Source organism: Eptatretus burgeri, chromosome 14 (genome assembly GCF_056783735.1).
Source record: "Eptatretus burgeri isolate ZD-2024b chromosome 14, Ebu_testis_v1, whole genome shotgun sequence".
Lineage (NCBI taxonomy): Eukaryota > Metazoa > Chordata > Myxini > Myxiniformes > Myxinidae > Eptatretus > Eptatretus burgeri.
In genome coordinates, this window is record NC_140974.1 from 72844286 (window position 1) to 72865834 (window position 21549).

Here is a 21549-nt window from a genome sequence, read left to right on the forward strand (position 1 = left end):
TCCTGGAGTGCCTTTAACAACACCATCCTTGATGTTGCCCATGGATGTCTTGGAACTCACCAGAGGGTGAAGAATAATTTTCACTCTCAAGGGACACTGGATACCATTGACCAGTTGCAGGGCCAGGCTGAATGGCAGAGCTGAGCTGTTCAGGAAGCCGAGTCGCAAAACTGTTCGTGCACTAAGGGTGGACAAGGAGGCCTATGTGTGAGGAATCTGTGAGGGGGTAGAGAATCACCTGTGATCAAGTGATTCTCATCCTGCTGTGGAAACTAAATTATTAAAATGCAATTTAATATTATGTAAAAATGCACGATTTACTGAGTTTAGTACTTTGACAAATAATTTAATAAATGTATATGCTGAGAAAGCGAGTTAAAAGCAGAATATACACATTTCTTTGCTTTAGTCGTAAACAACCTTGTGAAACCTTTTCTGTTTTGTGACCATCGTTTGGTGACCATCTTCGTCAGCAGGGCAAAACGTGACTCTTTCCTACCAAACCCTCCCCACACCCCTTCCCGAGGCTGTAAACAAACCAAAACCCCTATATATATATATATATATATATATATATATATATATATATATATATATATATATATATATATATATATATATATATATATATATATATATATATATATATATATATATATATATATAGCAAATTTGAAGTCCACAAAGGTCCATCTGATATCGTGGTAAAACTGTTTTTACTCAATTTTTTCGAGTTTTTTTTTAAAACTCAATATTCTATGTAGTTTTAAGTCTTCAGATTGCAACTATGTAGCAAGTTGAGGTCTTCCTTCTGTGCACAGAAGTGTCTTGTATTTTACTGAATAAACAGCTTGTATTTGAATTATAGTTTCCTAACATTAAAATTGCTTCCACATTGCTTACAGGGGAATTTGCGCATTGCGTTCCTCCAAGCCCATCCCTCGGTGTACTGCAGTTAGAGCAGAGGGAGGTGGGCTCTTGACAGAGGAGTCCAAAGCGAAGGCTCGCTGGGCCGGTTACTTTGAGTGGTTGTACCAGGCCAATCCACCAGCTATCAAGTTGGATGTCAGGGTTGTTATAATCACTGTTGCTGACCCTCCAATCAACTGTGGTCCACCTTCGTTTGTGGAAACACAGGATGCGATGAACCGGTTGAAATGCAGAAAAGCTCCAGGGATCTGTGGCATCCATGCTGAACTTCTCAAGGCTGGTAGAATGCTGAACGTGTCGTTGCTTGTAATTCTGTGCTCTGCCTGGAACACAGGCATCATCCCAACTGACTGGAAGAGGGGCCTTGTTGACCCTCTCTGAAAAGGGAAGGGTGATCGCCAAGACTGCAACAACTACTGAGGGGTGATGCTGCTCTCAGTGCCGGGCATGGTCATTGCTCGGATAATTCTTGATTGGGTTCACCACCATCTGCTTGAGCACCACGTCCAGAGCAGTCAGGCTTTACACCAAAGAGATCAACCATTGACTGTATCCTTGCTCTTCGGGTCCTCACCGAACACAGACGAGAGTTTCGGCAGGGGCCGCTTGCAGCTTATGTTGATCTCTGTAAAGCGTTTGATTCAGTGAATCGGGATGCACTCTGGAGGATTCTTGGTCTTCGTGGGGTGCCACCAAAACTGATCAATCTGATGTCTGAACTCCACTCTGATACTGAGAGTGTTGTGAGATGTGGTGATGTCATCTCTGACTTATTTCCAGTTGTTACTGGAGTTCGTCAGGGGTGTGCACTGGCCCCCACACTTTTCAGCGCTTGTTTGGACTGGATTCTGGGGAGGATGTCGGAGAGATCAAGTTGTGGTGCATCATTTGGAAATTATCATGACCTCTGACATTGATTTCGCAGATGATGCAATCATCTTTGTGGAGACTTTAGATATCCTTTTGGGGGCCCTCGAGGTGCTGAATGAGGAGTCGGAGCCACTGGGATTACGGGTTGCCTGGGTCAAAACTAAGATCCAGGCTTTCAATGACATCTTGGATGCTGCTATCTTGTCTGTACCCGTTTGTGGTGAGGATGTTGAGGTCACGGAGAGATTCACTTCCCTTGGCAGTGATATTCATGTCCCTCTTGGCTGTGAGCCAGAGGTCAATAAACGTCTGGGTCGGGGTTGGGGAGTCATGTATTTACTGGATTATGGGATGTGATGCTGTCGGTACCTGTGCGGGAGGATGAAAGTCCGAGACTTCAGGTGCTTGGTGCTTCCAGTCTTGCTCTCTGGATGTGAGACTTGGACTCTGACCAGGGATCTGAGACGGACACTTAATACCTTTGCTCCCAGGTCTCTTCGGAGAATCCTTGGCCATCGCTGGTCGGACTTTGTGTCCAATGAGCGGTTGTTAAGAGAGACTCAAATGAGATTTGTTACCTGCATAGTCTATGAGCGTCAGCTGCAGCCGTATGGACATGTGGCTCGTTTTCCTGACGCTGATCCTGCTCACCAGATTCTCTTAGCGAGGGAGTCTCGTGAGTGGGAGGCAGCCAATAGGCCGACCATGTGCCTCGTGGTTGCAGCAGGTTGATCAACATCTCAAGGAAATAGGGATGGGCCAGGCATCTGCCTAGGGGATGGCCAGACGTAGGTTCTTGGAGTATCCGAGGAAAGTGGACGCAGTGACGCGCTGCTCCGGCGCATGCTCCCATAATTGACCTGACTCCAGAAACCTTGTTGTGCCTTTGTATGCACAGTTGTTCTGACAGGAGTTTTTTACATCCCAATAGGAGGTGGCTTGTGCTTTCTGTTTCGACCTTGCAAAACCTACACTTGTCCGATTGACTCAGTCCCACTATTTTCTTCAAGCCATTGGTGTAGCATGCTTGGTCTTGGGCATTTATAATGATTTGTTCTCCATCCCAGTTGAGCTGACCTCTCCTTACCCATTCCAATGAACCTTCTTTGTCTGTGCCCAATCTGTCCAACTTTTTTTTTTTATATATATACCTTCCTGCTGTTATATTGTTCTCCCAGTTATATTGTTCTCCCAGGTGTCAGTGTACATCTGTTGATATTTTGTTTTATATTTTTCTTTCATCTTTTTTGCAAACAATGAGGCTGTATTCCTTGCTATTTTGGTTACATGTGTGACATCTTCCGTTCGCACGTGTCTTTGGAATTTTTTTTACAAGGTGGGTTGGGGAAACGTCCTCTGGTTTGTTGGCTTCATATTTTATGTACAGTCGTAGTATATTTACCAGTTGAGACGACAAATTCTCAATGTAAATCTGCATCGTGTAGCACCGATCTAGGTCGGGGAGGGTATTACAAGTCCTCAACCTTTACAGTATTCTTGTCCCCACGTTTTCCAGTGGTGATTTGAATTTACACGTTTGAATAAGGATAACACCCCCCCCCACCCTCCCTACGGGATCGGGTGCTTACAGTAATTAATAATTGGGTCAAAATGCCAAAGGGCAAAGTCCTAGTAGCTATAAATAGCCCTTATTATCCCCGTCACAGCACAGCTGCATGAGACTGCGGATTTATGTTTTGGATGGACGAATCTATATTTTAAATAACTGTGGGTATAATGGACGAATCTACATTTAATACAATGATAATGGTTCATAATTATGATACTGAAAATGATAATGACAACGACAATACTGATAATGATAATAATAATGTCTGCCTGTCCAGGCCATAATGCTTTTACCATTTGAGCTTTTGTGATCAGGTTTTCGAAATTTTTGTGGTTAATATGTGGCCAGTCAAAACTCTACTCCAAGTAAAAATTAAAGTGATCGATACATAAGACATGCCAACAATCGTACAGGAGTGCGTGCAGTGAGGGCGATACACATCGATATAAAACACCATACAAAATATGACCATCACAAGTGCTTCACATATTTTAAAAACAATAACGAGACAAGTACATCCATCAACATCAACATGCACCACACTGAAGAAAGGCAGATATGATTCTCCCCCCTCATTCCATACCACATACCTAGTGGTACCTCAGCAGACATGCTGAGCGTCACTGTTGCAGAAAGGGGAGTGGCTTTGGTGAAAAAGTTCAGGTATCGCAAAGCAAAGGTCAACTGCACAGGCTCATTCATCTCAATGGTGACCTGTAGGTCCACAGCAAAAATTAAAAACATAAATTAATTTTTGGGAAGAGAGAATGGCAAGATATAACGAGGTAAGGTTGCAAGTTTTATCAAAAACTTTTATGATGCATTTTCTTTCTTGCGATCCTCACCGCCTCTTCCTCCTTCGTAGAAGCGGATTGGCTCAATTTGATTTTTCCTGAACCGAGCTCTCCTTGTGCGGAAAAACTAACGCCGTCCTTTGTGCAGGCAATCACCACGGAATCTCCAACTTGGCTCAAGTCTTTGCATATCCGAGAAAACTCCGCCGAAGGCATGCGCACCACGCAACTGTACTCTTGGTCCTGAGTGAACACAACAAGAAAAGATGAATATATACTGTATGTTTAACCCTTTGAACCCTCATGGCCAATTTATCGGCCGCCATTTTCCCCGAGCGGCCGGTTCACTGGTGTCTATTCAAACCTCTATATACATGAGCAGGCAGGTTTTTCTCCAAGGAGCCCAGGGTGGAGGAGCTGAAAGTCCAAGGAGCTCAGGGTTCAAAGGGTTAAAAATAATGAAATAAAATAAAGTTGTGATGTCAGAATGCGGTGTATATTTGGTGGAAAATGTGGTGCCAGAATGTTTAGATATCCTGAAAGTTGTGGAGATAAAATTCGGTGTAGATCTGGTTCAAGTTGTAGTGCCAGAATGTTCGTGCAAATTTAGAAGTTGTGGTGCTCGAATGTTGTGGAGGTCAAACCAACTGTGGTGCAAGTGTGGTGGAAATAGAGATAAAATATGTATTACGATTTGGCCGGAGAAAGAAAATAGGAAGCAATGCGAGGAAGAGCACAAACATATGGGTAATCCCAAAATAATGTTATAGCGAGAACACACCGGAATTCCAAGCTGTTCTACATCAAGGTCCATCAGCTTCATCTCGTAATCTGATATTCTCTCTTGATCTGTCAAATAGCATGTCATAAACACACAATTAAGGGTCAAATAAAAAAAATAAAAAAAACGGTACATGCACAGTGTGCCAGCCAATTTCAAAAACAGGTACACCAAATTTTACTTACTAAAACCAGAGTTCATAGAACACCTTATCTTGCTTAGACTCGAGAAAAGGACATGGAAAGGGTCTTTTCAACTCTTTCTTTGTGTTCCCGAGCTCGATCTATATTAGCTTTCTTCGTGAATTTTCACTAACAGGTGCGATGGCGACCATGTGAAGCCAATGGGTCAAACGGAACGGTCCAGAACTGAACTTTCTGCCAACTCTTGTCAGAGAAACTGACAAAATGCAAACAAACATCTTCTGGACAAAGTTAGCCATGTGGCTGCATTGCTGGACACCACCATTTTATCTCCAATCTTGCTGTTACTCCACCCTCAGAGCACGTGGGAAATTTCATTGAACAAGATGGTGTAAAATTTTACCCAAGTATGACTAAACTGAAAGATTTTGGAAGTTCAAAAAAAATTTTTGAAAGTAAAGAAAAAAAAAAAAAACTTCAACAATGTATTTGAAAATCCCTCGCTCTCCTTCGTACTCTGTCAACAACAACCAATTCATTATTCTCCTCCTTCATCAAATTATTTTCCTTTTGTTTTTCACAAGGCTTATTTTCCAAAACCTCTCGGCTGGGATTCCATCCTCCCACAGGATGTCCCCGACTCAGTATCACTCTCTGGTTATTGTCTCCTCCGGTGTGATCGCCCTGCACCCCGTCCTGGCTGCGGAGTCGCACTATATATCAGAACACCATTTCTCAGTCTCCGTATACTACTGGACTACTCTTACAGCTCCAAAACCCCAGGAATACCTCTGGATGTGACTTCCCCTCTGCTCCTACCTCTGACCCTCCCCATCAACTGTGAATCACCTTAATTTGTAGAAATACAGGCTGCAGTGAACCGGTTGAAATGGGGTAAAGCTCCTGGGATTTATGGCATCCATGCTGAACTTCTCATGGCTGGTGGAAATGCTGTCGTTGCATGCAGTTTTGTGCTCTGCATGGAACACAGGCATCATCCTAACTGACTGGAAGAGGGGCCTTGATATCTCTCTCTGGAAAGGGAAGGGTAATCGCCAAGACTGCAACAACGACCGAGGGGTGACGCTGCTCTCAGTGCCTGGCAAGGTCTTTGCTCGGATAATTCTCGATAGGGTTCGCCACCATCTGCACCAGCGCCCAGAATACTCAGGCTTTACATCAAAGAGGTCCACGATTGACCGTATCGTTGCTCTTCGGGTCCTCACCGAACGCAGACGAGAGTTACGGCAGGGGCTGCTTGCAGCCTTTGTTGATCTCTATAAAGCATTCAATTCAGTGAATCTGGATGCCTTCTGGAGGATGCTAGGTCTTTGTGGGGTGTCACCAAAACTGATCAATCTGATGTCTGAACTATAATGTGGTATTGAGAGTGCTGAGGTGTGGTGGTTCCATCTCTGACTTATTTCCAGTTGTGATTAGAGTTTGTCAGGGGTGTGTACTGGCCTCCACACTTTTTAGCACTTCTATGGACTGAATTCTGCGGAGCATGTCGGAAAGATCAAGCTGTGGTGCATCGTTTGGGAATGTCAAGATCTCTGACCTTGATTTCGCAGAGGATGCAGTCATTTTTGCAGAGACTCTAGATATCCTTTTGGGGGCCCTCGAGGTGCTGAATGAGAAGTCTGAGCCGTTGGGGTTACGGGTTTCCTGGGTCAAAACTAAGATCCTCAAATGAGATTTGTTACCTGCATTGTCCGTGAGAGTCAGCTGCGGCTGTATGGACATGTGGCTCGTTTTCCTGACGCTGATCCTACTCCTCACCTCTCAGCGAGAGAGCCTCGTGAGTGGAGGAGGCCAATGGGCCGACCACTTCCTTTATGGTTGCAGCAGGTTGAATGGCATCTCAAGGAGATCAGGATGGGGCAGGCATCTGCCTGGGGATGGCCAGACGGAGGCCCCTGGAGTCCCAGCAGAAAGTGGATGCAGTGACGCGCTACTCTGGCGCATGTTCCCATACCTGACCTTACCTGGGCTAGGCCCCTTCGTTTCAGTGAAAGGAAATCTTAACGCAAAAGCATACAAAGACATTCTAGACGATTCCATGCTTCCAAGTTTGTGGCAATAGGTTGGGGAAGGCCCGTTCCTTTTTCAGCATGTCAATGCCCTCATGCACAAAGCGAGGACCATACAGAAATTGTTTGTCAATATTGGTGTGTAAGAACTTGACTGGCCTGCACAAAGCCCTGACCTCAACCCCATAGAACACATTTGGGATGAATTGGAACGCCGACTGCGAGCCAGACCAAATCGCCCAATATCAGTGCCCGACCTCACTAATGTTGTTGTGGCTAGATGGAAGCAAATCCCCCGCAATGTTCGAACATCAAGTGGAAAGTCTTCCCAGAAGAGTGGAGGCTGTTATAGCAGCAAAGGGGGGGGGGATTAGACAACTCCATATTAATGCCCATGATTTTGGAATGAGATGTTGGTCGAGCAGGCGTCCACATACTTTTGGCCACATAGTGTATTTCCTCCCTCGGCCGGACTGTTGGTATTTTCCCCTTCTCTTGCTGCTGTTCCTTTTATCCTGAACCGTTTTGTGTTCTCGCTCTTCCACAAGCCTCGACTGTATACAGAAAGTGTAAACAAGGTGATTTGTGTTCTGCAGTGTTCAAATATATAATTTCATTGAAACAAAGTAGGTTTGAGAGCCTGTGGAAAAAAAAACCCACTGAATCAGATGTTTACCGCCACATTATTAGGCACCGTTTTTACACCACCTCATCCAACACGCTATATTAGTTCATCGTCTGTTGTTTGTGTCCTTCATGACGCCCCCCAAAAATAGCAAGTTTCCTGTTTGGAATGATTTTCAATTTAGTTTGACTGCCAGACAGCCAGACAGAAGCAAATGCTACAACACAAGCACATATGTGTGCTCGAAACGAGACGCTGTACAATTTGCCAAATTCAGACCAAAAGTTCTGCTAAGCTACAGGTTCGTGTTCTGAATTGTGTTCTACGGTGCTCAAAATAGAAAAGAAGTAGTTCCTCGATCATAGACTGACATCTGTCAGACAGAGAGAGTTAACCAATTGCTGAACCCTGCTTCGCGCTATGCACGTGGTGATGAGCCATGATCGTCTTCATATACAGTACCAGGGTGTGTGCAGGTTTTGTTGTGTATTCCGTATTAATCACCACATTCAAATATTAATCACCTAACATGCCAAATGTTAATTACCAAATGGCAATCTCCAGTTACTTCATCATCAAATCAGCTTGATGGGAAATGTGTCCATGTTTATTCAGAATCAGAATCCAAAGAGGATGATGAAAAATCATTGAGTGACACCCTGCAAATTTCTGGATATTTAACAGGCCTTATGTTAAACCCACCAGAGTTTGATAGTTTGATGGCCTTGTCCGAATTGTTAGCTGAAACAGATCGCATACAGTTGATGTTGATGAACATCAGAGGTGAGACTGTACACACTCAACTTGGCTCTCCAGTCTTGGTGATGTTCATTTTTATGGAGAAGCCTCTTTCACGCTCGGCAGAGTTTGTTAGCCATACTAGCCTAGTTTGTACCGACAGAAGGATATTTGGCAAGTCAATGGCTTCTGGATTTGATAGTCTCTGACCATAAATCTGTGAATTGAACACTTCTGGAGGACACTCTTCTTGATCATCGGGGTTTTCAAGTCCTCCCATTCATCAAGCACATCCACTGGACGAGCAGACTTGGCATCCATTAAGGCATGGAAGGGGTTTGAAATGAGCAGTAACTGGCTCATTTCCGGATTCCTCGATGTCTTTTTCTCTGCCAAGCAAAAGAGCAGGGACACATTTAATGTAAGCTTACAATGTCTTGCCACTGTCATCATCCATTGAAGAGCTGAACTCTTTCTTCTACGTGTCGCACAGTTTGAGTGACAACATTCTTTGCAAGAGACCAACCGTCCCCTTTGGAAATCGCCTTTTGCTCTGCTTGTTCTCTCCCTGGTGGTGGAAACTGAGCTACCAACACATTTTTCCAATTCCACATGTGGAAAATATCACTTATTTGGTTCCGCTACGTATGAGTCCGATGAGCCTTTGGTAAAACGGCAAATGAAGATTCTTCATTCTCTTCAGATCGAGGTGAGTGTAAAATGGCTGAACTAAAAATATAACCGGCACCACAGCATGAGGGGTAATTTCGTGTGGGGAAAGTACCTGTTGGATTATCAGTGATTACCGATGTTGGTGGTAAATTAAGTTATTGGGTGAAATATCAAAAAATAAATTGAGTTTTTGTTTTACGTACACACGATGCACAGTTCGGGAGTTGTATTGTTGTGGGCCGGGGTTCAGTGGCAAGGACGACCGCCAGGGGGAGCAGTCGGGCCGCCTCCCACCGAACACCGGAATTGAAAGGTCGTCACCCCGGATAACTCCAGAGTCGACGGGCCACTTAAAGGACCGTGGTCGCCAATATTTCGACGGCGTGAGGTAGGGTCCACTTGTCTATTCCAATTTACCTAAGTACTCACGCCGTCTAGCTACCGGGGAAACCACACCCTCGGCCGACTCTGTCCGAACCGAGTCGCGTGTACCGACTCTGGTCCGGCGTACCGCGCGGGAGTTACCAGAGCCGCGCCGGTCCCAATGACAACTTACTGGCCCAGACGGCTTCACTAATTCTCGAGCCTGAACCATGCTAGGCCAATGACAGAAACGACGGGCAACGAACTGGAACATTTAACAATTGGGGGTTTATTTATAATAGGCAATAATCGGGAAGGGAGACACAGAGCAGAGTTACAACCGAATAAAAGCAATGCAAACAATGTACAATGAAAAACACTTAATCCTACTTAAAGGTCCCATGTCACTCAAAAGTATATATATTGTTACGAATTTGGAAGTTTACTGCACTCAACATACAGGTCCTATAGCTTAGTTATATCGATGAGTAAATGTGGATAGATAGCTCCCTTTTCCCTTGTCTAATGGGTAATTAAATGTTCTGCACTGTGGAGATATTTTGAGTCAGGTTTTCCTTTTTTTATTTTTACACCACCAACGATGACAACACCAACGATAACAACAATACCAACGGCACCAACGATAACGACACCAACAAAAACCCTCCGCTCCCGGCATTCTCCACACGCTCAGTAGGGGAAAGGTCAAGCCCCCACCCATCGGCTCGCTTGGGCACACCAAGAAATGGAATGCGACAGCCCCCACCAACGGCGAACGAGCTACGCCGGAAGCGAGCCGTGCCCGAGGGATAAAAAGGGAACGGAGAGACAGAAGTTGGTTCTTAGTTGGTGGTTGGTGGTTGTTCGGAGAGCATGGAAGGTGGTTGGTGGTTCTTCGGTTGAATCGACTCGAGCGGATTGTGAAGGATCGGCGCCTCGTCTTCACCAGCGCGTGTTCTGGAGCGCGAAAGGATCCGCCGGAGCTCGAGAGGCTGATTGCGGTGGCTGGATTTGGCTCGCCTCTCACTGGTGCCTGGTTCGACTCGGCGTGAAGACCACACGAGGTGAACAGGTCCGAGGCAGGTTCTGGTCTTCGGTTCGCCTCTCCATCCGAGCTGGAGGCCTTAATAAAGACCACTTTGGGTCAGATTCTTTTGGGTGTGTGTGTGTGTTTGTGGCGCCAGTCCGCTAAGTAATGAACTGTTAAGTGCCTTGCTGTACATACGTGTGCTCCCCTCATTTCCCTATTGTTTAATAAATATCCCCATTTGTGAAATGTATCAGCTCGTTCGTGTCCTTTCCTCCATTAGCTTAGCGTTCTGCGTGTTGGAAAATTAGCAAGGCCGTTGTGCCGCCATAAGGGGACCTTTGGACCGACGGATCTCGGTAACCATCCGCTTGGGTCACACACGGTTCGAGTACGCTAGCAGCTCCTTCCGTACGGGTGCCGTCGAGGGTGTGGAGACTCGGTAAATCGCCACGTGGATATCTAGGTATTTTGAAAATTGGCAAATAACCCTGTACCACGTGGTAGTAATATTGACACTTCACAGTCCGATAAGGGATCCATATTCTTCGGAGTTTTCTGAAGTACGATCTAAATTCCGGGTGATCGGCGAAGTCGACTCTATGGCTCCATCTAGCGGTAGTGTTCGTCACCGACGCCCGGCCCGCAACAATATGTCCTGTAGGAGTTTTTCATCGTGATTTCTGATCTGACAATGTTTTTACACAATACTCGTTCTGTAAAATGTAAAATTAAAAAACAAACCTCTTAGGGAACGCCCCTAAAAATTCTGCCGAAATCTACTGAGCGACGCGTAACCCTTTCTGTATTGGTTGTGTTTCCACATTCAATTGATCGACTCAAACGCTTCATTCATTTCTGCTTTAAAAAAAAATCAAACATTTGGTTTTGAATAATGGATGACATGGACTTTGATTTGTCTGATAGCGACAGTGAGTGTGAGAGAAATGAAGGATTTTGGTCTGAATCAGATGGAGAATTGTCGGATAACGTAGTCGTCGGAGGTGAAGTTCAGGCAGCTGGAAATGAAATACGGCCTTACCAGTTCGAGCCCGAAGCAGGACAAGCAGAGGAAACTGGCAATAAAATTCCCGGCGTTCATGATGATTGGGAGGACATCGAAGGAAGACTTGGCGATAACAACTGGTTCGACTAAATCCGATTCAGAATTCAATAATGTAAATTCTACTTGCATACTACTCGATATCAGAAATATTTTAGTGAGGTGACGTGACCAGCACAGCGCAGCGGACATGTTGCTCCGTGGCGAATGAATCGAAAGGCCAGCCCATGTCATCGGCCGTATCTCTCCGCGCATAAAACGAAGCAATCTCGCTGTCCCGATACGATGGAAACTTGTGTGCAGAACACACCTTGCGACACAATTGTCTAGAGTAGTCCGATAAATCTGACGTTCTGTTGCATTTTTATTTATTTTATTCCTACTGTCGTCATGTAGTGCCAGTATAAAACAATGAAATAAAGAGAATAATAAAAGAAAGCTACAGCACGCCAGATTTATCTGACTAGTCGGACGGACGACGGATTTATCGGATGACATTGCTTTTGATGATGGGTACTGCATCAGGTTTCTGCCTCCTCAACTTCTTCAAACTGAACAGCGAATAGAGCCCGTGATCAAAGTCACTGTCTTCAAAGTGGGCGCTGCAAATGATGCTTGTGTCGCTGGGGCCTTTCCAGTTTCCCCTCGCCAGCTTCACTTTAGATGTCCATATTCTCCGAAGATTCTCATCTTTCGGGAATACATGAAGGCTTACACCGTCTTTGGTTGCATTGCTGCATCCTAATACGATACATCTTGCAGGCATTTTCGAACGTAAGGCTAAAACTCTTAAAAACTTCCGCGAAACAATCACATGAATTAAGACGATCAGTGAAATAGCAAACACATGTGCACAATGCATTTGTACGTACTTTATACGGCGCGCAACGTCTCATCAATCGACTCTGAGCGAGTCGCGTTCTGGAGATGACCTCAACGGTCACGTGACCTGTGGTTCGCTGAACTCCACTTTTTTGAGGGGTGGGGCATAGCAAGTTGTGAAAAGCACTACAAATGTTCAAAATATTGGTCTAATTATCCCATTGTTGATTTTAAAAAAGAAACATGGGTGATTTCTTCACTAGGAAGGTCAAGTTAATATATACCGGTAAATAACCAGAAACTTTTGAATTGCATGGGACCTTTAAAGACGGGGCCCACGGACGGACACACACACACACACACACACACACACACACACACACACACACACACACACACACACACACACCCAAAAGAAATGGACCCCGTGGGGTCTTTATTCGGTCCCTCAGCCCAGGAGGGAAAGGCGAGCTGAGGGCAGGATGCTACTCTTGCACATGTCTGCCTCGTGCAGTCTGGTCAAGCTTGTCCAGTGGTGGGGCTCAAACCCACCGCCACAACGCAGCACCAAGCACCAGGGATGAGGGAAGGAGCGACGGTCACCAGCTAGCACGAAGGCGGACGAGGCGACCGGCGATCAAGTCCGGAGGCTTTCCCTGATCGGGCGACACCAGGCGAGGCAGACCCAGACCGTCAGACCGAACGCGCCGATCACTTTTGCTCTCTTGAGGTCGGAGGGATTTCTTTCCTCCCACTCGCCTCCTGATTGGACGAGGGGTTGTCGGGCGACTAGTGGCCTCCCTTCATTGGTCGGGCCGAACGCTCCATCTGGCTAAGGCGGAGCCAGCCCTGAGGTGATGAGCTTCCTGATTGAACAAGGGGTGGAGTCGGAGCTGAAGCGATTGTAGCTCCGCCTACCTCCTCACCTAAGGCCATGTGCATAATGGCGACGGTGGAGCGAGGGGACGGTCTGCTGCTGTTGTTGTTGTTGTTGTTGTTGTTGTTGTAGTTGATATATAAATTCTAACTATAAAATAACTCTTAGCGCACACACGAAATTCCCATTAAACAGAAGGAGGGATTCTAACTATAAACACATACTTGTCAAAATAACTAAGCTTAGGGACTGCTGTCTGTGTGCAAATGGCTCCCGGATTCGTAACAGTATGTGCACCGTCAAAGATGCAGGTGCACTTGTGCATGTTTTCACATGTAATCTCAAACCCTGAAACAAATCCTTACCTGATGCCAAACAACACCCCCCCCCCCAAAAAAAAAAAAAAACATGACACAACACCGACTCACTGGGAGATTCAAACACCAACGTTAATGTATCGGGACTGTCCTCTGCTCGTAGTGTGATGATGTCATCATTTCCTGCACACTTTAAGATTTTGGACATGCTGGAGTAAAAAAGAAGAGATAGAAGGGAGTGGAAGAATATGAAGGAACATGGTTAGACATACAAGAGCTCAAGTTATGACAATTAATGCAAATAGGGTCAATCCCTAACATACCTAGTGAGATTAACACCCATGGCGAGGTTCCGGTCACAACGAAACCAGTCAAAACCATCCGAGCGCATGGTCAGCTGCACCAGAGAGACGTGTGACGAGTCCATGGACTGCAGGCTGAGGCCAGAGGAGCTTATATCCCAGCATGCCTCAGTTATCAAGTCCTTTAGAGCTTCAAGCACCTTTGAGTGGAAAGTGCACACAGTGAGAGCCACAAAAAACAAGGTTCACATAATATTCTCAACTCACATACAAATTGACAACTCGTACACAGAATGAACAAACCAAACTTAGTGTGCTACAACTCCGTGCAATCTTGCGTGAGAATATCAAATATCACTCTTTGTTCGTATGCAGCATCATTGACTAAGAGCGCAACTGTGCCACTGATGCAGTACCCTCAGCTGGTCAGGGCAGGAGTTTGCAATTTGTCCAGGGTGCCAGCGATAGCTTGCCCACTCTTCACGAAGGACACCGTGGGGTCTTCAACGTCCACCAATTAATTCTGGCAGATGGGATGCCTGTTTAACGTCCATCCGAGGGACGGCACATGCACATTGATGAATGACCCTGCCTGTAAAACACTGGGATGACAGTTTATAACTGGGTCGGGATTCGAACCTCGGTTAGACAGCTTGGAGTGGAGTGGGCATACCTCTAGGCCATCTTGTCATCCCATCAAATACCAATGAAATGCACTCAGAGAATCACAACCACCAAATCAATGTGAATCCAACAGGAGGACAATTTATTCCCTTTCATATACAATTTCCTTTCCTCAATCAACTCCTTCTCTCAGTCTTATCTTTGATCTGAGCTCTCAACACAATGTTCCTCATCCTGAATTGGCTACAACAACGTAATGGATCCTTCCGGGATCTCACAACGTACTCACATCGCACACTAACTATGTCAGTTAACACACTCTTATGGGCTTTCAGGTGTTAAAATTCACTGTTTAACTGCTCTGTCCGTGCACACAGGCCTTCACATCGACTGCATGGAGGGCGGTATGAGTGGGGGTGCACGGAGGCTGGTACGAGTGGGGGTGCACGGAGGCCGGTACGAGTGGGGGTGCACGGAGGCCGGTACAAGTGGGGGGGGGGACAGAGGGCGGTACGAGTGGGGGGGTGGAATGGAGGGCGGTACGAGTGGGGGGGGGGGCACAGAGGCCGGTACGAGTGGGGGGGATTGAGGGCGGTATGAGTGGGGGGGCACGGAGGCCGGTACGAGTGGGGGGGCACAGGGGCCGGTACGAGTGGGGGGCACAGAGGGTGATACGAGTGGGGGGGAATGGAGGGCGGTACGAGTGGGGTGCACGGAGGGCGGTACGAGTGGGGGTGTACGGAGGGTGGTACGAGTAGGGGGTGCACAGAGGGCAGAATGAGTGGGGGTGCACGGAGGGCGGTACGAGTGGGGGTGCACGGAGGGCGGTACGAGTAGGGGGTGCACAGAGGGCGGTACGAGTAGGGGGTGCATGGAGGGCGGTACGAGTAGGGAGTGCACGGCGGGCGGTACGAGTGGGGGTGCACGGAGGGCGGTACGAGTTGGGGGTGCACGGAGGCGAGTACGAGTGAGGGGGGCACTCAATGCCTGCGACCTTCGAGAGCAATAATTGTTTGGTCCATTATCACAAGGACCCTTCAAAATAATGCAATATTTAATACAACTAGCTGCACACACACACACACACACACACACACACACACACACACACAGTTCCATTGACTGTAACGTCAGTAACAATCCCTTCATGGGTCGGTTACCCAATCAAATGGTTGAAATGTTAAATTTGTTGAAGTAATTTTTTTTTTAATAACGGATACACAAACACTACACGAGTTTGGTAGATTACACAAACACTACACGAGTTTGGTAGATTACACAAACACTACACTAGTTTGGTAGATTACACAAACACTACACTAGTTTGGTAGATTACACAAACACTACACTAGTTTGGTAGATTACACAAACACTACACTAGTTTGGTAGATTACACAAACACTACACTAGTTTGGTAGATTACACAAACACTACACTAGTTTGGTAGATTACACAAACACTACACTAGTTTGGTAGATTACACAAACACTACACTAGTTTGGTAGATTACACAAACACTACACGAGTTTGGTAGGTTAAACAAACACTACACGAGTTTGGTAGATTACACAAACACTACACTAGTTTGGTAGATTACACAAACACTACACTAGTTTGGTTGATTACACAAACACTGCACTAGTTTGGTAGATTACACAAACACTACACGAGTTTGGTAGAACACACAAACACTACACCAGTTTGGTAGAACACACAAACACTACACTAGTTTGATAGATTACACAAACACTACACTAGTTTGGTTGATTACACAAACACTACACTGGTTTGATAGATTATGTGCTGTATGGGGTTTGAGTGCTGTATGGGTGCTGGGTGCTTTGGGATGCTTGTAGTCACGTGGTTGGGTTTTATATCAGGACTCAACCGCTAGGGGGTTTTCGTCGTGTGCATCCGGTCCGGCAATAAAGCAGAGTTGCTACTTGCTCTCGTGTCTGTCTGACTGCTCCTCGGACACTACAGTTGGCGACGAGGATGGGATTCGAGTTACTGCTCATGGCAAAGTGCCTGTTTTCATCGGCGATGACTTTGAATTGTTTTCGGAGCAATTGGAGTGCTATTTTGACGCGAACAACGTGGTGGAGGAAGGCCAGAAGAAGTTGACATTGCTTGCGTCGCTGTCACGAGAAAATTACCGCCTGTTAGGTGACCTGGTTGCACCGGACAAGCTTAGAGACGCCGGGCTGTCGTTCGGTGACATCGTGCAGAAGATGAAGGCGCACACGGCACCGGAAACATCATCACAGCTGGCGCGGTACGAGTTTGATCACCTGGCAAGGAGCTAGGGGGAGCGTGTCGCGGACTTCGTCGCGCGGGTGAAACAACTGGCCGTCGCCTGCAAGTTCACGATGGGTGAACGTCCGGCCAGGCTCAAAGATAGTTTAATTTCTGGATTGCAAGACTCGAAAATGGTTTCGGCGATACTACGGTAGAAGTGCGAGGACATTACGTTCAGCACGGCGGTCGAAACCGCGGCGGCTGTCGACCCTCAGGGATGTACGAGCCATCGCCGGTCAGACCATGCCAGGTGACTCGGGAGTCCACGCTATGTCCCGTGTGCCACTGGCCGCACGAGCGACTTTCGGTGCGGACCGTGGCCAGTCGTCGCAACGCGGCCGGTCGGGCGGCGAGGTGAACGCGCAGGCATGTTGGGGGTGTGGAGGTCGACACCTGCGGCGGGTGTCCCCGTATAAGAACAGCGTGTGTTTACATTGTCACAAGGTGGGCCATCTGGAAGCGTGTGTGCCAAGTGGCGTTGGCCACCGTTAAGGTCATGGACGGCGGGGTGTGGGACGATCCCGACAACCCGGAGCAAGACCTGCAGCCTGGGCGAAGCGACCTGGGGCGGGACCTGCAGCCAATGATGAGCCTGTTTTCAATTGGTCCTGCGGCGACACGACTGATGACAGTGGAAATCGAGCTGAACAAGACGCCGATCATATTTCAGATTGATACAGGAGCGGTTGTGTCGATCATAGGCGAAGAGACCGCGTGTAGACTCAACGGTCTGAAGCTTATCAGGTCGGACCTCACGCTGTACACATACACCAGCGAGAAGATAACGCCGGTTGGGATGGCAGACGTGTCGGTGGTCTACGAAGGTCAGGACGCCGCTCTCAAGCTGTATGTGGTGCGGGGGAGGGGGCCCTCTCTCCTCGGTCGGGACTGGCTGACCCGCATCAGGCTAGACTGGATAGCCATTCACCTTGTACAACCCATTCCGAGCCGATTAGAGGATCAGTTGGAGAAGATTCTGCAAAGGCATCAAGGGTTGTTTTGCAACGAGCTTGGAAAACTCAAGGGCATGAAAGCCAAGCTATTCATGAAGGAGGGGTGGTACCTCGATTCTATAAGCCAAGACCGGTGCCGTATGCCCTGCGGGACAAGGTCAAGGGTGAGCTGGATAGACTGGAGGCCTGTGGAGTGATCGAACGGGTGCCGTACTCAGACTTGGCCACCCCGGTCGTCACGGTGCTGAAACGGAATGGGGACGTCCGATTGTGCGGGGACTTCAAGACCACGGTTAACCTGCGGCTCAGCGTGGAGCAGTATCCGCTGCCATCGATTGATGAGATATATGCACGGTTGGCAGGGAGTCTGTACTTTACGAAGTTTGATCGACGTGATGCATATTTTCATCAAGAGATGGATCCCGGGAGCAGAGACCTGTTGACAATCAACACACGTCAGGGGCTTTATCGATACACACGGCTCTGTTTTGGGATTGCTTCGGGCCCAGCCTTTTGGCAGAAAGCCATGGATCAGGTGTGCCGGTCACGGCCAAGCAGGTCGCGGTGGAATCGGCTCATGATCCAGTACTCGCCTGTATTGTTCAGGCGATTTCTACGGGGAATTGGAGCGATCTGCCTTCGACACCGGCATTTTAGCCATTCGCGTCTCGCCCGTCAGAGCTGTCATTGGCCCAGCGGTGCATTATGTGGGGAATGAGAACGGTGATCCCACCGAAGTTCAGGCAGTATTGTTTGCAAGAGCTGCATGCAAGTCACCTTGGCATCGTGAAGACCAAGAGTCTTGCTCGCAGCCTGTTGTGGTGGCTGGGGTTAGATCAAGACATTGAACAAATGATTAAGCATTGCGCTACTTGTCAGGCAGATGCCGACAATCCGCGGGGCTATGGCCGATCCCAGACGGGGCCTGGCAGAGAACATGTGGATTTTGCTGGTCCATGTAAGGGCAAAATGTTTTTGATTGTGATCGATGCGTTCTCCAAATGGCCGGAGGTTGTGGTCATGCAGCGTACATGCAACGATCTTTGCTAACAAGGGAATACCCGAGATTCTGGTTTCTGATAACGGTCCACAATTTGTCGAGGGTGTGTTTGACGATTTTGTGCGTCGAAACGATATTCGACATCTGAAGGCCGCACCGTATCATCCTGCAACGAACGGGCAAGCGGAATCGTTTGTTAAAATGTTGAAACGCGCCTTGCGTAGAGGGAGGTTGCATCTACGCAGACAATGATTGATGTATTTTTGCTGCAATATAGGAATGCTATTCATCCAGCCACCGGTGATACCCCTGCCATTCGTCTGTATGGACGTGCATTGAGGTCTCGACTGGATTTGCTGCGCCCTAGGAGGTCGGTGGCTGAGGCAGTGTCGCGCCTGACGCTGGTACGCGGTTTTGATGTGGGACAGCGGGTAATGGTGAGCGATTATTACCACGATTCCAAATGGATGCCGGCCGTGGTGTCTGCAATACTCAGACCGACAAATTGCCTGGTTAAGACCGATGATGGAAAGGTGTGGAAGCGGCACGTGGACCAAATGCATGATCGCTGTTGAGCGTCACCCCATCACGTGCCGAGCGACATGGAGCCCCCACCTCTGATGTCGCCAAGGCCAGACGTGCCGGCGCCCATGGGGTTAGCGGACTTGGGGTGTTTACCTGATTCAGTCCTGCCCGAGGGAGACGAGCAAGCTTGTCGGCCAGGGCGCTTGATGTTACGGATGGGGCGAGTCCGGCGAGGGCGTCACCTCGACCGAGCCAGGAGGCGTCAGAGCCTGGGCCATCTGGTGGCGCTGTCCGGCCGGGGCGGATCAGGAGACGGCCGCGGTACTTGGAGGATTTTGAATGTTGATTTTTGCCATTTTAGAAGGGGAGGAAGTGTGCTGTATGGGGGTTGAGTGCTGTATGGGTGCTGGGTGCTTTGGGATGCTTGTAGTCACGTGGTTGGGTTTTATATCAGGACTCGCCCGCTAGGGGTTTTCGTAGTGTGCATCCGGTCTGGCAATAAAGCAGAGTTGCTACTTGCTCTCGTGTCTGTCTGACTGCTCCTCGGACACTACAGATTACATAAACACTACACTAGTTTGGTACATTACACAAAGGGAAAATTTTACAAATATCTTCAAAAAGTAAAACAACTGATTCTCCACAACAATGGAATCTTGCCACAGCCACAGCCACATCCACAGCCACATCCACATCCACATCCACATCCACATCCACAGCCACATCCACAGCCACATCCACATCCACATCCACATCCACAGCCACATCCACAGCCACAGCCACAGCCACAGCCACATCCACATCCACAGCCACATCCACAGCCACATCCACATCCACAGCCACAGCCACATCCACAGCCACAGCCACATCCACATCCACAGCCACATCCACAGCCACAGCCACAGCCACAGCCACATCCACATCCACATCCACATCCACATCCACCCCCAAAAAAAGAGTTTGACTCGTCACGTGGTGCTTCCTCAACGTCGTACCAATCAAGCGGACCCGATTATTAACAAAATGTCTCATGACGTCATAGTAACCACAACAAAACCGACACTGTTCGAACAGCAAGCATTTAATACTCAAAAAAACAAAACAATTAATGTGTAAAGCACGTCGTCACAGCCACGGTTGAACAAACCTTTTTCAGAATGCTGCCTTGCACGAGACGGGCCTCAAACATGACGAAAAAATATCGAAACGAACACAAGAACGAAGAGGGGAACAAAATCCCACAAAACCTAAAAACAGCGCGAATCAAGGGATCCTCTGGTCGTGAGAAAACGCGGGAAATTTTGGGACGTCACTTCTGACAGGAAGTTGAACGGCGGAGGTACAATATCTTTCTCATATATTTCTGTATTTTCGACATCAGTATATATTATTTTAAACAACATTCGTTCAACAAAAACAAATCTTGCTCAACGATGTTGTTTTAATTTCCAATAAACATTTTGATTTTGACGGAACCAGCCGTGCTTGTAAAGTCCTAATGGACACCCTGAAGAGGGAAAATGAGACTTTCGAGGCGGAAGTTCATTTACTGAATGCCGAGACGTGAAGTATTACTCATCGTCGGTCAGTACGTCAGTGCATCGTCAGACTTGAGCTGTTTGACGGTGATATATGTTATATATATATATATATATATATATATATATATATATATATATATATATATATATATATATATATATATATATATATATATATATATATATATATATATATATATATATATATATATATATAATCATTTTGATAACGTATCCCGGGAGTGAACCCCATTTGTTGGCGCTTCGAACGGACAAAGCATTTTGTCTTCGTTTGGATGTAACTCTGGGAGCGAATGTCAGTGACAGACCTTGCACTTGTGCAGACACCACGTGTGGGGGACTCACGACGAGCAAGATTTATAAGATTTCCGCTTGCACACCTCGCCCCGCCCCCTTTAAAATAATCAGCATCACGTGGGACCAGAGAACCTACGATACCCCTGTTATATCTACTCGTTATATTATTATAACGTGAATATTATACAATTAAATCCTAATATCTCCAATATCTACAAACATGCTATCCCCCCCATCAAAAAACAACAACAACCGCTCAATGATAGGGTGTATAGATAAGCTTGGCAGGGGGCTCCTCCTTCTGACTCCCCATTTATTTCTCTTTCTTTCCCTTTCCCTCTTCCTCTTCCTCGTCCTCTGCAG

At 47.1% G+C, this 21549-nt stretch overlaps 1 protein-coding gene across 1 annotated transcript in view; it reads right to left on the reverse strand.

The window, feature by feature from the left end:
* The window catches only part of PCNA (proliferating cell nuclear antigen), a 26401-nt gene extending 5719 nt beyond the window's left edge, over positions 1 to 20682 (reverse strand). Inside the window, exons 1-6 of the mRNA XM_085855548.1 lie at positions 20475 to 20682; positions 13949 to 14127; positions 13737 to 13834; positions 4946 to 5013; positions 4216 to 4407; positions 3961 to 4084 (exon numbers count right to left, since the gene is read on the reverse strand). Coding sequence (XP_085711674.1) covers positions 3961 to 4084; positions 4216 to 4407; positions 4946 to 5013; positions 13737 to 13834; positions 13949 to 14127; positions 20475 to 20516 — 703 coding nt within the window. The 5' untranslated portion in view covers positions 20517 to 20682. The remainder of the gene's footprint in view (positions 1 to 3960; positions 4085 to 4215; positions 4408 to 4945; positions 5014 to 13736; positions 13835 to 13948; positions 14128 to 20474) is intronic.
* Positions 20683 to 21549: the final 867 nt, after the last annotated feature.